Source organism: Sphaerodactylus townsendi, linkage group LG17 (genome assembly GCF_021028975.2).
Source record: "Sphaerodactylus townsendi isolate TG3544 linkage group LG17, MPM_Stown_v2.3, whole genome shotgun sequence".
In the NCBI taxonomy this organism is placed as follows: domain Eukaryota; kingdom Metazoa; phylum Chordata; class Lepidosauria; order Squamata; family Sphaerodactylidae; genus Sphaerodactylus; species Sphaerodactylus townsendi.
Genome location: NC_059441.1, coordinates 14,674,682 through 14,691,780, shown reverse-complemented (window position 1 = coordinate 14,691,780; position 17,099 = coordinate 14,674,682). Strand labels below are relative to the sequence as shown.

General features: G+C 44.7%; 1 protein-coding gene across 1 annotated transcript in view; it reads right to left on the bottom strand.

The window, feature by feature from the left end:
* The window catches only part of LOC125446188 (basic proline-rich protein-like), an 86,014-nt gene extending 70,683 nt beyond the window's left edge, over window positions 1-15,331 (bottom strand). The window contains exons 1-3 of the mRNA XM_048519743.1: window positions 15,263-15,331; window positions 14,360-14,503; window positions 11,379-11,540 (exon numbers count right to left, since the gene is read on the bottom strand). Of these exons, the coding sequence (XP_048375700.1) occupies window positions 11,379-11,540; window positions 14,360-14,503; window positions 15,263-15,331 (375 nt within the window). The remainder of the gene's footprint in view (window positions 1-11,378; window positions 11,541-14,359; window positions 14,504-15,262) is intronic.
* Between the last annotated feature and the right edge of the window lie 1,768 nt (window positions 15,332-17,099).

Here is a 17,099-nt window from a genome sequence, read left to right as displayed (position 1 = left end):
ACTGCAGGGGCTTGAATGCAATGCAGGGCAAAGAGTTCCTCTAAAAGGTTCTTCACTGGCTGGAAGAGGATTTTTAGAGCAGCTAACTTCCCAATTGTAGAAAACAGAAGGAAGAAGAGAAACAGCAAAGGCCGAGCAAAAAGAATGATAGTCAGCGTTTCCCCCACATTAATACGCTGACAAAGTTGATATAACGCTCACAGCCTATGAGCAACATAAGGGAAATCCAGTTCCATTCATACACGTGATCATGCAACTCTAGGAATTTAGATGCAAAATCCCAATTGTGGTGACTGTAAGCACGACGGTGTCCACCGATACGCTTACAAAGTTGATAACAACGCTCACAACCATGGTACTGACTACGAGGAACCCAAGGGAAATCCAGTTTCATTCATACGCATGATCATGCAACTCTAGGAATATAAATGCAATATCCCAGTTGTGGTGACTGTAAACACGGCGGTGTCCACCGATACGCTTACAAAGTTGGTACAATGCTCACAACCATGGTACTGACTACGAGAAACCCAAGCGAAATCCAGTTCCATTCATACACATAATAATGCAACTCTAGGAATATAAATACAATATCCCAGTTGTGGTGACTGTACACACGGCGGTGTCCACCAATACGCTTACAAAGTTGATAACAACGCTCACAACCATGGTACTGACTACGAGAAACCCAAGGGAAATCCAGTTCCATTCATATACATGATCATGCAACTCTAGGAATATAAATACAATATCCCAGTTGTGGTGACTGTAAACACGGCGGTGTCCACCGATACGCTTACAAAGTTGGTACAATGCTCACAACCATGAATTACTGACTCACGCAGAAACCAAAGCGAGGAAAATCCAGTTCCATCTTCATACACATAATAGTATAACTCTAGGAATATAAATATGTAATGTCCTCCAGTTGTGGTAGAGCTGTACACACACGCGTGTCCACCAATCACAGTCTTACACAAAGTTGATTGAATAGCGCTCACAACCATGGTGCACTGACTTTACGAGGAACCCAAAGGGAAATCCAGTTTCATTCATCGCATGAGTCATGCAACTCTAGGAATATAAATGCAATGCCTCCAGTTGTGGTGACTGTAAACGAGTGATTGTCCACGATCACGGCTTACTAAAAGTTGGTACAATGCTCACAACCGCTTGGTGCTTGACTACTTAGGAGAGCCCAAGCTACGAGAACCCAGTTCCATTCATACACATAATAATGCAACTCTAGGAATATAAATACAATATCCCAGTTGTGGTGACTGTACACACGGCGGTGTCCACCAATACGCTTACAAAGTTGATAACAACGCTCACAACCATGGTACTGACTACGAGGAACCCAAGGGAAATCCAGTTTCATTCATACGCATGATCATGCAACTCTAGGAATATAAATGCAATATCCCAGTTGTGGTGACTGTAAACACGGATTGTCCACACCGATCTGGCTTGCACCTAAAGTTGGGCTACAATGCTCCACAACCATGGTAAATTGACTCATGAGAAACCCAGCGAAATCCGCTAGTTCCATTCATCACATAATAATGCAACTCTAGGAATATAAAATACAATATCCCAGTTGTGGTAGAGCTAACGTACATACTGCGGTGTCCGCCAATAAACTTTACAAAGTTAGATAACAAGCGGCTCACAACCACCATGGTACTTTGACTCACGAGGAACCAAAGGAACTATCCAGGTTTCCATTCATATACGCATGATCATGCAACTCTAGGAATATACGTCGCAAATATCCCAGTTGTGGTGACTGTATAACCTGGCCCGGTGCGTTCTTACCGATCTGACTTACAAAGTTGGTGTACAATGCTCTCCTAACCATGGTGGTACTGACTCTCCTTGCCGAAACGAAAGAAATCAGTTCCATTCGAGACATATTACATGATCATGCAACTCTAGGAGAACTCTCAAATACAATATCCCAGTTGTGTTGACTGTAAACACGGCGGTGTCCACCCGATAAATGTTTTACAAAGTTGGTACAATGCTCCACAACCATAGTACTGACTCTGTAGAAACTGGCCCGTTTAAATCCAGTTCCATTCATACACATAATAATGCAACTCTAGGAATATAAATGCAAATATCCCGGTTGTGGTGACTGTACACGGCGGTTGTCCACCAATGCACGCTTTATACAAAGCGCTGATAACAAGCTCACAAACTACATGGGTACTGACTTCTGAGAAACCCATATAAGGAAATCAGTTCCATTCATATTACATGATCATGCAACTCTAGGAATATAAATACAAAATATCCCAGTTGTGGTGACTGTAAACACGGTGATTGTCCACCCGATCGCAACCTGAAGTTACAAAGTTGGTACAATACCGCTCACAACCATGGTACTTGGACTATGAGAAACCCAAGCCAAAATCCAGTTCCATTCCATACACATGATCGTACAGCTCTAGGAATATAAATGCAATATCCCAGCTTGTGGTGACTGTAAACCTGCAGCGGTGTCCACCCGATACACTTACAAAGTTGGTACAATGTCACTTTCTAACCATGGTACTGACTATGAGAAACCCAAGCTTAAATCGAAGTTCCATTCATGCATACGATCATGCTTTTAACTCTAGGACATATAAATGCAATATCCCAGTTGTATGCGTTGACTGTAACACCGCGATGGTGTCCACCGATGCACGCTTTACAAAGAAGTTGGTACAATGCTCACAACCATGAGTACTGACTATTATATGAGGAACCCAAGGGAAATCCAGTTTCATTCATACGCATGATCATGCAACTCTAGGAATATAAATGCAATATCCCAGTTGTGGTGACTGTAAACACGGCGGTGTCCACCGATACGCTTACAAAGTTGGTACAATGCTCACAACCATGGTACTGACTATGAGAAACCCAAGCGAAATCCAGTTCCATTCATACACATGATCATGCAACTCTAGGAATATAAATACAATATCCCAGTTGTGGTGACTGTAAACACGGCGGTGTCCACCGATACGCTTACAAAGTTGGTACAATGCTCACAACCATGGTACTGACTATGAGAAACCCAAGCGAAATCCAGTTCCATTCATACACATGATCATGCAACTCTAGGAATATAAATGCAATATCCCAGTTGTGGTGACTGTAAACACAGCGGTGTCCACCGATACGCTTACAAAGTTGGTACGATGCTCACAACCATGGTACTGACTATGAGAAACCCAAGCGAAATCCAGTTCCATTCATACACATGATCATGCAACTCTAGGAATATAAATACAAAATCCCAATTGTGGTGACTGTAAGCACGACGGTGTCCACCGATACGCTTACAAAGTTGATAACAATGCTCACAACCATGGTACTGACTACGAGAAACCCACGGGAAATCCAGTTCCATTCATACTCATGATCATGCAACTTTAGGAATATAAATACAATATCCCAGTTGTGGTGACCGTAAACACGACGGTGTCCACCAGTACGCTTACAAAGTTGATACAATGCTCACAACTATGGTACTGACTACGAGAAACCCAAGGGAAATCCAGTTCCATTCATACACATGATCATGCAACTCTAGGAATATAAATACAAAATCCCAGTTGTGGTGACTGTAAACATGGCAGTGTCCACCAGTACGCTTACAAAGTTGATACAATGCTCACAACCATGGTACTGACTACGAGAAACCCAAGGGAAATCCAGTTCCATTCATACACATGATCATGCAACTTTAGGAATATAAATACAATATCCCAGTTGTGGTGACCGTAAACACGACGGTGTCCACCAGTACGCTTACAAAGTTGATACAATGCTCACAACCATGGTACTGACTACGAGAAACCCAAGGGAAATCCAGTTCCATTCATACACATGATCATGCAACTCTAGGAATATAAATACAAAATCCCAGTTGTGGTGACTGTAAACATGGCAGTGTCCACCAGTACGCTTACAAAGTTGATACAATGCTCACAACCATGGTACTGACTACGAGAAACCCAAGGGAAATCCAGGTCCATTCATACACTTGATCATGCAACTCTAGGAATATAAATGCAATATCCCAGTTGTGGTGACTGTAAACACGACGGTGTCCACCAATACGCTTACAAAGTTGATACAATGCTCACAACCATGGTACTGACTACGAGAAACCCAAGGGAAATCCAGTTCCATTCATATACATGATCATCCAACTCTAGGAATACGAATACAAAATCCCAGTTGTGGTGACTGTAAACAAGACGGTGCCCACCCATGGGTTTCCTTCTTTGGGAAAGCAGCTCTTATCCAAGGCAAAGAGGCTATTCTGGCTTTCATCCACCTAATTGGATTAGAAGCTGCTTCAGAAAAGGTTGGGAGGCATCATCTTTGCATGAAGAAATAGCTGCCTCTATCATGGGATGGTGACCACCTTAGAACATGTTGTCATGAACTCCAGCCCACAGCTGCTTCTTACCCTCATTATCAGAATTCCATAAATGCCACAAGATCAACAAGACTGGGGGCGATTCCGCACACGAATAAAATAGGTTCAACCCAGTTCCCTGAGAAGGGTACTGACCTAGGTCGAAGCCATTGTTGTTCCCCACTGCAACCAGCTTGATCCCAGCTCAGAGGGCGGAATCATCCTGTGCCTCTTCGCCGCTCCATTCCGATTGGCTACTGTTCTACGGCCATGTTCCGTCTTTCCCCCCACACGTTATAAAAAAACTGCCAGAGGAATGGAGGGACGAAGGTGGCGTTTTTTGATTGGCCAGCTGTACGCATGCCCGAAACACTCAGCTGTGATTGGCTGAATGTGGGACTCCTGGCATCAGAGATTCCGCACTTTACTGGAATCGAGCTGAGTTCGAGTGTGGTTCCCTGAAAAAGTAGTAGTTCCCAACTGGAGTGGTAATTTGGCCGTTACACTGGGAAGCTGGTACAAAACACATCGATCCCAGTGGTTTGTCGCGAACGCAGAACCGGCTTGCTTTCGAGCAGGTTAGAGATAACTCAAGTGCGGAATCGACCTGGGGGGGTCTTTGTCCCAGAAGGACTTATTTTGCTCCATAACACTGGTGGTGGTGATGGAAAGTCAAAGCTGACTTAGGGTGACCCTGGAGGGCTTTTTCCAAGGCCAGAAAAGTTTGGAGGGGGGTTCTCCTTGCCTGCCTCAGTGTGGGTTCTGAAAGAACTGAGATTCGCCCACGGTCACTCAGCAGGCTTTATGGGGAGTAGTGGGGAATCAAACCCAATTCTTTAAATTAGATTCTGCCGATCTTAGGCCCCTCCCACAATGCGCAGTCAATCCACTTTCACAATTGTTTGCAGGTGGATTTTGCTATTCCGCACAGTAAAATCCAGCTGCAAAGTGCATTGAAAGTGGATTGAAAGTGCATTATTCTGCATGTGCGGAAGGGGCCTCTACCACTACACCACACCGGTTCTACTACTGATAAGAAATACAGTGGAACCTCGGTTTTCGTTGGCAATCCGTCCAAAAAGAATCGATGAAAACCGAAACAGATGAAAACTGAGGCAAACTTTTCCATAGGAATCAATGTAAATCCAATTAATCTGTTCTAGGCACTCCAAAAAACATACTAAAACACATTTTTGGGTGAATAAACATAGTGTTTAATGCTGAAAACAGTAACAAACAATAACACTAGGACCAGCTTCACAGCCAGTGGACCAATGTCGCACCAGAAAGCTGTCCCAAGAGGTCTGTTTCTGACGTCTCTCTAAGATTTGTCTGAAATGATGGGGCAAAACATTGTCATTAAACAAGTTGCAGACACAGCCTGCAACAGCTTTGTCCGGGTGATTTTTCTCCACAAACCCCTGCACCTTACCGTCGATGAAAACCAAGGCAAATCGATGAAAACCGAGACAAATTTTTCACTGAAAAAATCGATGAAAACCAAAACCGATGAAAACCAAAGGCAATGAAAACCGATGTGTATGTGTTTTTTAAGATATACAGTGGTGCCTACTCTTTTTATCACTCTGACTGTGAGTACAAAATAATGGTTGGAGAGTGTTAAATATAACCAGTTACCTCAGATCACATGGCTCACATATATCACCCACGGCAAAGAGTCTAGGGAAAAGGAGAACATTTGACCACTTTAGACATTCAAGAGAGCTATATGTGAATGCATGACCAATGAGCAGAACTGTATGGCGGCAAACGCGACTCGCTTTAATCCCGTGCAAAGCCCGTCGCTGGGAAAGCAATCTCAAGCTGCCCTTTGAAGTGAAACATACTGATCTTTTCATTAGCCTCCAACTTAAACAGATAAGTACCATGAAACACTCCAGTGATGGGAACACAGTCAGATTTGTTTTAGTTCCATAATTACGGTTGATTCTGGAACACGGGGAGTGTTTACATTGCATGTAATGTATGTATCCGCACGTCTAGCCTGGAAGTTCAAACATTTGGGCGATTGAAAAACAAACTTTCAGACACCACGGCGAACGGCAGCTTTAGCAAGATCGGCATCAAAGGGATCTTGCTTCCCAACGGCATCTGTTGGGGGGGGGAAATGAAATCACAGGGCACCGACTGGCAAAATATGAAGCAGGTGACCGGCGCGGAGAATCCTATAGAACTGACGCCGCCTCTGGAGCAACCAGACAGGCTGCCCACTTTCTGGACAAACGTCTTAATTACTAGTGTCTCCAAAATGAAACGCCAGCTCTTATTTCTTCATCAGCGAGCCCATTTCGTGTGACTAGATGGCACCGTCTTAGAGCCTAATTAAAATTACATGCAGCTGCATCGAATTAATCCCCGATGACCATTTTTGTAGACATAAAACAGTTTTGTGAGGGGGCAAATTAGAATAAGGACTCCTTGAAAAGCTACTTGCCTTTCCAACGTGTGTTGAGAGGGGAAAAAACAGAGTTGGGTATTAAGTGTTTGTTACACAAGTACAGATCCACCTTTTCTTTTGAACAGTCGGCAACACACATCCAGACATAGCATCGTGTGAACTACCGCCGAGTGAACTAAAGGATAAATTATTCTCTTTATTTATTTATTGCTCGGAACGCTCATTAAAAGCGGTGGGTATAGGATAGAAAAGGAAAAGCATTCGGCAAACGTTGCAAGATTCCTTCAAGACGTTAGTAAGAGCGTTTTCTAAGATGGCAAATCCATTTATTCTATTTAATTGATTTACAAGATTTATACACCACTCTGCCACCATTATCAGGGCCACTGAGGCAACTAACTGCGAGCAGCAGTGGCGTAGGATGTTAAGAGCTCGTGAATCTAATCTGGAGGAACCGGGTTTGATTCCCAGCTCTGCCGCCTGAGCTGTGGAGGCTTATCTGGGGAATTCAGATTAGCCTGTGCACTCCCACACACGCCAGCTGGGTGACCTTGGGCTAGTCACAGCTTCTCGGAGCTCTCTCAGCTCCACCTACCTCACAGGGTGTTTGTTGTGAGCGGGGAAGGGCAAGGAGATTGTCAGCCCCTTTGAGTCTCCTGCAGGAGAGAAAGGGGGGATATAAATCCAAACTCTTCTTCTTCTTCTCTTCTGGTAATAAGTAACTGATGTTTGAGTACTTAGGACAGAAGAAAACCATGTGGTTTAAGGTTTCTACTTGGTTCAGACAATGGGGACAAAATCTTTCATTGGATGGGATAGAGCCATGGTGGCGAACCTATGGCACTCCAGATGTTCATGGACTACAGTTCCCATCTTCACAGAGGGCTTTTCCACATGGAATTTTTTTTTAAGCGGTTCTGGCCCCATATGGGTTCATTTTATCCTCTGATTTCCATACACGTTTTTGTGCCTTTAAGTTTCACTTCAGGGTTTTTGCAGTTCCCCTCCTCTGATTCTTTTGAGACCACTTTTACCACAATGTTTTTCCAGGAAGCCAATTTTCAGTTGGCTATTTCCTCAAGCACAATATTTCTGTCAGTTGTATTTCTCCTGCCCTCTCCCACCTACTTTCAGCTACCGTTTGATGATTGGACCATAATGGTCAAACCACTTTCTCTCCTCTTTACCGTCCTGAATGTGCATGATTTCTTTTCCTCTCTTTTTTTGAAGTCGCTAAAATATCAATACATCACTGGAGCATTGTAATAATAGGCTTAGGAGGTTCTCTGAATCCCCATCTTCCATTTTGCTCCTTTTAGAAGAAATTGGTTCAAAGGGCCATGCAGAAAATTAGCTGTATCAAATGCACTTCTTTCTATTTTTCTGGGATTTGTTGGATGTATTTAGCTTTCTTGGGCTGATTCCGCATGGACCTAAAAACAGCAGTGTGAAAATGGTGTGAAAACAGTATAAACTCTTTTACACCATTTTAAACCCTTTTACACCATTTTCACACTGTTTTCACACTGCTGTTTTTGACCCATGCGGAATCAGATTATCACACATTAACCCTAAGAGCAGATAAAACTGCTCTTTGGGGACACTGGATAGAGTTTCAAGTCTATTACACATGGAGTGCTTTCCTTGGGGCTCTTCGTTCTGCAGTGGGGTCGTAGTGGTGTCTCCTTGCATTTCCCTGTTTACACGTGAGGAGGCACCCTACTTTCTGCTCTGCCTCTTGCCTGCCCCACTTCTGAGTCATTCCTCGTCGTCACAGCTTGGTTTTTAAAGTCCTTAAAAAATTTATGTTGATATTCTCTGTGTCAGTATTTTTGTGCTTTTCACAAAAGCTAGCCACAGATCCCCTGGAAATGCCCACGGGGAGTGTGTGTGGGGGGGGGGGGATCAGAAGGAGCAGAAACCCCAAAGCAAGGGAAAACAACGGGGTTTCCTCGTTCTCACTAACTGCACGGCTTTTGGGATCTGCGGCGTCATAACACAGAGCATGTCTGCAAGGAAATTCTGCCCCGAAGGAAACGTTCCCTTGTTGCAGGGCAGAGCAGCAGTGTATAATTCTCCTCTGACTAGGATCTGGAGGACTCACTCGTGCTGTGGGAATTTGCCGAGTGACCTTGAGTCAATCATACCCTCTCGGGCTTACCTACCTTACAGGATTTTTTTTGGAGGATAAAATGGAAGAGAAGCGAATGATGTAAACCGCTCTGGGTCCCCACTGGGAACAAAAGTAGGATATAAATAAATTAAATAGATTTATGGAGCAGATTTATGGACAGATTTATGGAGGAGAAGTCGATCTATGGCTACCAATCTTGATCCTCCTTGATCTCAGATTGCAAAGGCCTTAGCAGACCAGGTGCTCAGGAGCAGCAGCAGCAGAAGGCCATTGCTTTCACATCCTGTCTGGGAGCTCCCAAAGGCACCTGGTGGGCCACTGCGAGTAGCAGAGTGCTGGATTAGATGGACTATGGTCTGATCCAGCAGGCTAGTTCTTATGTTCTTAAGGCCATTGCTTTCACATCCTGTCTGGGAGCTCCCAAAGGCACCTGGTGGGCCACTGCGAGTAGCAGAGTGCTGGACTAGATGGACTCTGGTCTGATCCAGCAGGCTAGTTCTTATGTTCTTAAGGCCATTGCTTTCACATCCTGTCTGGGAGCTCCCAAAGGCACCTGGTGGGCCACTGCGAGTAGCAGAGTGCTGGACTAGATGGACTCTGGTCTGATCCAACAGGCTAGTTCTTATGTTCTTATGTTCTTAAATAAACAAATAATGAATAATTCATGTACACACAGGGTTTTCAAGGCAAGAGATGTACGTGCATAGGTTACACTGTCAGGAAAAACTAATGCGTAATGCTGTTCCAGAGTGTGCCTCCCCCAGACAAGAAAGAAATTGTCTGGGCTTTCCTCAAGGGCAAAGTTGAACTGCCTAGCACAGCAGATTATCGGCTTGAGGCAGAACAAGAGTCAAAAGCGCTTCCAAAAATTAGACTCTCTTTCCACTGGCCACCAGCACACACTACCTACAGAGATGAGGGTGGTTTACTCGTTGGTACTGAGGTGATGTTTGAGGAGATGTCATTAATGTCAAACCCAGCCTCTGATTCTCAAACCCGTCAGAAATATACATGCCATCCAAAAAGCTAGGCAGTTCAGAGAGAGAGAGAGAAACACGCTCTTCCCCCAAATCACTGCTTGAACGTGTCTTTTCTCTTCAGTTGATAATAAAACTGCAAGGACTGTCATGCCCTTATATAAAGCAGTGGTGCGACCGCACTTGGAGTACTGTGTTCAGTTCTGGTCGCCACATCTCGAAAAGGATATCGAAGAGATAGAAAAAGTGCAGAGAAGGGCAACGAGGATGATTGAAGGATTGGAGCACCTTCCCTATGAGGAGAGGCTGCAGCGTTTGGGACTCTTTAGTTTGGAGAGGAGACATCTGAGGGGGGATATGATTGAAGTCTATAAAATTATGCATGGGGGAGAAAATGTTGACAGAGAGAAATTTTTCTCTCTTTCTCACAATACTAGAAACAGGGGGCATCCATTGAAAATGCTGCGGGGAAGAATTAGGACTAATAAAAGGAAACACTTCTTCACGCAACGTGTGATCAGTGTTTGGAATAAGCTGCCACAGGAGGTGGTGATGGCAACTCACATGGATAGCTTTAAAAGGGGCTTGGACAGATTTATGGAGAAGAAGTCAATCTATGGCTACCAATCTTGATCCTCCTTGATCTCAAATTGCAAATGCCTTAGCAGACCAGGTGCTCAGGAGCAGCAGCAGCAGAAGGCCATTGCTTTCACATCCTGTATGTGAGCTCCCAAAGGCACCTGGTGGGCCACTGCGAGTATCAGAATGCTGGACTAGATGGACTCTGGTCTGATCCAGCAGGCTAGTTCTTATGTTCTTATGTTCTTATGTTCAATGCGTGTACTGGAGATTTGATGGAAAGAATGCAATATTCTCATTCTGTCTTCCACATACTGTGGTAGTGGCTGTGCTTTGAGAATGTCATCATTTGTAGTAAGCTGGTGAGATCTGTGCTCCATTTCTAAAAAGGACAATATTGACTTGGCTGAGGCAATTCCACCATTTCTACAAACAATCCCCCTGCGAGCAAACCTTCCAGGTTGGAGCAATCATTCACTGCCGCTAAAGTTCTTACGTTTCTCCAGGGAACAGTGAATTCTTCCCTTCTGAGACACCCAATTTTATGGGATCGTTCCGAGCCAAAGGTGCTGACTTTCAGCTATTCAAGGTTTATTTTTTGAACGTGTAAGCAAACAAGATGTGTTTAATTTTGGATAACAGGTCTTGTAATGCTCTTTGTGCTTTCTGGTTCAGTAGCCGGGCTTGGTTCAAAATCAAGAATGACACAGTTAAGGAGCCAAGTAGGAGCAAAAACCATCGTCCCAAAAGCCCTGTATGTGATTTTGAAAAGCCATGATTCAGAGGCGTACCAGGAGAAAATGGTGCCCGGGGCAACACCTTCTGAAGTGCGCCCTCCCCCCTCACCTCAGCTGGCAGAGGAGCGAGGTGGCGGTCCCAGGCAGCCTGGCGGGGCCGGGCCAAGTGGCGCCCGGTGGACCTCCCACCCGGCTGTTTCTTCAGCCCACTCCTCAGCTGTGTCTTATTGCCCGCTATATCCAGTGCAGTACCATTTCCAGACACTGTCCACTAGGGGGCGCAGCATCTCAGAGAAACCTGCGCTGTGGTCTGTCTCAGTGGCATAGCAGCAGTGGCGTAGGAGCAGCAGTGGCATAGGAGGTTGAGAGCTCGTGTATCTAATCTGGAGGAACCGGGTTTGATTCCCAGCTCTGCCGCCTGAGCTGTGGAGGCTTATCTGGGGAATTCAGATTAGCCTGTGCACTCCCACACACGGCCAGCTGGGTGACCTTGGGCTAGTCGCAGCGTTTCGGAGCTCTCTCAGCCCCACCTACCTCACAGGGTGTTTGTTGTGAGGGGGGAAGGGCAAGGAGATTGTAAGCCCCTTTGAGTCTCCTACAGGAGAGAAAGGGGGGATATAAATCCAAACTCCTCCTCCTCCTCCTCCTCCTCCTCCTCCTCCTCCTCTTCTTCTTCTTCTTCTTCTTCTTCTTCTTCTTCTTCTTCTTCTTCTTCTTCTTCTTCTTCTTCTCCTCCTCCTCCTCTGCCACACAAATGGCCCCTCTACTGCTTCGAGCGTTTGGCGTCACTAGAATGCACCGGGCGCGAAGGAATGGCTCCGCCCCACAGTGAAGCTGCCGGGAAAAGAAACTGAAGTGTGGCGGAGAAGAACCGGCAGGGCTTGGTCACCCTTTGTCTGTCCGGCCCAGGCCCAGTTCTGGCTAATTGGAAGCCGTGCGCTTCCCTTCTGCTTCTGTCGGCCTGAGGCGCAGCCCGCGGCAGGGGTGTGTGGGGCGATTTTGCTCCCCCATGTGATCTAATAGGAGGCGCCCGGGTCAATTGATCCCCCATATCCCTCTTGCAGATACGCCACTGCCATGATTCCAATTTCATGATCTCTTTGGATTCACAAAAAGGGAAGGCAGCAGGGTATCGCCCAATCTCGTCAGATCTTGGAAACTAACCAAAGTCGGTGCTTGGAGGAGACACCACCAAAGAAGACTCTGCAGAGAAAGACAATGGCAAACCACCTCTGCTTCTTGCTTACCTTGAAAACCCCTTTTTGGGGTTGCCATAAGTTTGTTGTGACTTGACAGCACTTCTCACACACACACACACACACACACACACACACACACACACACACACACACACACACACATGAATTCACAAGATGATTTGGACAAGGCACTCTTACCATCACATCCCTAAAATAAAAATAATGCTGATTTATCGTTCCCTAGGACAGAAAGTGCATAATAAATCCATGTTTTACTGCTCAGGAACTAACCAGAATGTGGGTGGGGTCACATCAAAATTGTACTTTTGCTTCATGACAAAATATTTCGAAATGGCCTTGCACCCAGAAACACATTCCTCTTTAAAAGCAATATAAATGACTCTTGGATTGATTTCCTAACACAGACAGCTTAACTTCCAATACGAACTAACAACATATAAGCCTTTTTCTGAATCCGTTTTTTCCCCCCTGCACATACCTTGACAAATCCTTTTAATTAAGACAAGCATTTTGTGGCTACTAGAAGGAATAAATTCATCTATTTATAGCATGGCGTTGTTGTTTTTTTAAAGTAAATAGTATCATGTATATGGGTTAAATGTTTGCTGGCATTGGAACCCACTCTTCTTCAGCAAATACTGGCTGATATTTACGAACAAACATAACCCCAAACGCTTTACCCAGACCGCTGAATGAATTATGATCCTTGCTTAACAAGCACATACATGAAAAGTGAATATTTAATACATGACATGCACACACATGGCAACGTGCTTCAATATTAGACTCGAATTTCGAATTTCGAATTTCGAATACCTTTAATGGCATATAAACCGCATATACATCACAAATTTAAAACAAGTTTTACAATTTCAAGCGCATTGATATAACACCGTTTAAAAATTTAGCCACCGCTTCCAACAGATCAAGGTTGTGGCTATTTAAAAGATATATAACCTTCTGATCATCTGTTATGCCTTCACTTCCGTACAGGGAGGGGATTATATGCTTCTTCCTATCTTTCTCATAAAGGGAACAATTCAACAGCATATGAGATACTGTTTCCACAGAACCCATGCCAAAGGGGCATTTCCTTTCTTTGTGTGGAATACCAAGATGACGTCCCTGGCTAAAGGAAGAGGGCAAAGCATTACACCTAGCTAAGGTGATTGCTCTGCGCCACCGGGCCTCAACCAGGAGGTAGAGGTACCGGGCTGCAATTAACCTATCCACCGGTATTCCCAGAGAGATCAGGGAACAGGTTTTATTGGCTTCCTCTAGCATCTGTTGGAACTCTCTATCAAAAAGTCTCTTCTTGATAGCCCCATAGACCTCCTGCTCTGTTAGCATCAGCAGGTCCTCTAAGGAAATACCCAGCTCATTGAGTTTGGCTTCGATTTTAGCCCACCATTGGGTTGTGTGGAGGATAGATGCGTCCCTGGGATGTGTAGTCCCGTTCATCTCGATTGAAACAGATCCTGGCCCAAAACTTGAATGTTCGACACCAGGCCAGAGTTTCCAGTCGATGCTGACCTGTTTCTAAGCACAGGACCGCATATGGGACAGAATGGGGCAAGCCAAGGATTTTGTACAGAAAGTGCGACTGAATTATTTCAACCTCTCTGCTCCATGCCCCTATCCAGATGGGAATCCCATAAAGGATTTGTTGGCTCACTTTGGCATTAAATACTCTCAATGCCGCAGGGATGTATCCTCTGCCTTTCCCATAAAGGAAGCGTATGATGGCTGAAGTACTTAATCTAGCGATGGAAATGGCCCGATTCCTATGAGATGTCCAGGAGGCCCTATGATGGTAGGTGAGCCCTAGGTATTTATACGACTGCACCTGCTCAAACCTACTGTGGCCTACCCGCCAGATGGTGGCTTTCCATTTATGGGTAAATACCACAATTTTAGATTTATCTAGGTTGAGTTGCAAATCGTTGAGTGTGCAGTATTCTATGCAACGCTCTAGGGCTCTCCTTAGTCCAACTCTTGTGCGTTGAAAGTACAACTGCATCATCGGCAAACAGAAGCAGGGGTATAGAAGTTGAGCCCAGAGTTGGACTATGTACTTGGGCCTCACTTAGTGAGGAAGCTAGATCGTTAATAAAGAGCTTAAAGAGTGTAGGGGCCAACACGCAGGCTGGTTTCACTCCTTTAGTAACTGGAATTTGTGGGGTTAACAATCCCTTTATGTTGCATCTCACATGGCAGTAAGTATTTGTGTGCAGAATCTTGATTAATTCGAGCAACCTTGACTCTATACCTTGGCTACTGAGTTTCCTCCAGAGAATCTCTCTATTAATAGAATCAAATGCACTCGGAGATCGATAAAGGCTGCATACAAGGGCTCTTTTTCCTCTTGTATTTGGTTATCAAGCAGCTTAACACCAGGCAGTGGTCAAGGGTTGACTTGCCCCTTTGGAATCCAATCTGTTCCCTCCCTATGACATTTCTATCAACAATCCAATCAGTTAATTTCCCAAGGAGGTATTTGGCATAGAGTTTGCCCAGAACTGAGAGTAGACTGATCGGTCTATAATTAAGAGGACTGGCAGGGTCCCCCTTCTTATAGATAGGGATGATAATTGAATAGTTCCACACAGTGGGGATTATACCTGTTAGGTTAACCGTGTTAAACAATTGTGCCAATATAGGTGACCACCATTCCCTGAATACTATAAACAGCTCTGGTAAAAGAGTATCAGGGCCGGCAGCTTTACCACATTTAAGTTGACTTATAAGTTTCCCAATCTCAAGGGGGGGATACTGGGGGCCAGGGGTTATCAGAAGGTAACACTTGGGCCAGAGAGGAATGAAGATTCTGGCCCTCCCCCATTGTTTCTAAAAAATACTCATACCATTGCGTTCTTGAGATACTGGAAGGAAGGCTACTATTCTCTCTAAGCCCACCAGTGACTATTTTCCAAAATCTTCTGGAGTCATTGTCCTGTATTGATTGTATCAGGGCTTTCCAACTTTGATCAATTGCCTCTTGTTGGTTAGTCCGCAATTGCGATGCTAATTGGGATTTTAATGGCGTTGTTGTTTTTTTAAAGTAAATAGTATCATGTATATGGGTTAAATGTTTGCTGGCATTGGAACCCACTCTTCTTCAGCAAATACTGGCTGATATTTACGAACAAACATAACCCCAAACGCTTTACCCAGACCGCTGAATGAATTATGATCCTTGCTTAACAAGCACATACATGAAAAGTGAATATTTAATACATGACATGCACACACATGGCAACGTGCTTCAATATTAGACTCGACAATTCTCCATATAGCTTAGAAAATCCAAACAGAGACAAAAAAGTCTCAGGGGGGCTTTCCGCACTGATAGAGTTGTACTGGTTTCTATCTAGGTTCATCTCAGTGTATCCACACTGCAACTGAGGTCAACATTGTTTTGTCTCAGTTCCCCCACCCTCAGAACTGTGACATCCCTGTCGCAGTTATGAACTGCACCTTTCTGCTGGAACAAGGTCGATACCGCTTCGAAGCTTCGAAGTGCGGACGCATCAAAACGACACCTCATCCATTCAACCAATCAGGCGCCGCTTTTGTGGCATGCGCAGAACGGGAGAGTTGTGGCGGGCATGTAACTGTAAACTGTAAACTGTAAAAACTGTGAGAAAAAAAGAACGCTCCCGTTTCCCATGGTAACACAAGCTCCAATCACGATCGAGGAGCGAAACAGGCACCAAGATGATCCCGCCCACTTAGCTCAGTTCCAGGGGGCCAAGTAAGTTGCTGTGCGGACAGCCTGGAATCGCCCCCCACTGAAGGGAACCGAGTCGACCTTAGCTCCCTTCTGTAGTGCGGAAAGCCCCTGAAAGAATCCAAACAGAGACGGACGGTGTTATGGTGTTATATACGGTGTTAGTGCCCACATCTAGAGAGTTCACTGCGGAACAAGCTCCTTGGTCCGTACTTGTTTTGGCAGATAATAATCTACTTTTTCAGCAAATACACATTTCAGCTGGCCATAGTAGTTATAAGAATGCTACACACAAAATGATAACCTTATTTAGACCTCTACAGCACTCTCTGACACACCAAACTGATCTGCTATTGTTTGTTCTCAGACTAGATTTTCCTTTGGCTCTTTACTGGGCAGAGTTGGGGTCAAGTTTAGATAGCCAGTCACTGCTTGCTGTAAGCTATAATGAAGGTAAGGCAGAGGTTCGGACAACTTCTCATTCGCTACTTAACAATGCAGAATGGGTTACTGAGCTAGCAAGGTTTGCATAAATAATTTACAGTACCATTTAGAGACAAGCCAAAATTCTGGAAACAGCCTAGTGCACACTACATTGAATGAATTATCAATCAAGCTCGTACGTTTCTAGGAAGAAAACAATGCCACTCCGCAGACCTGTCTTGTTTTTAAAGATCATAATAGGCAGTTTGTAAATATACAGCATGTTTGTTGACATGCTGTTTTTAACTGCAACAGAAAGGTTGCATTGGGAGAAACTCTCACCGTTTTTATCATCGTGTCACCAGTTTTCGGTCAGAACATTTGTAGGACCCTCTCATTTTCTGTTTTGTTTTCTTTTTAAAGTTGCCGATGGTTTCGTGTGGTATCCCTTTGGCCT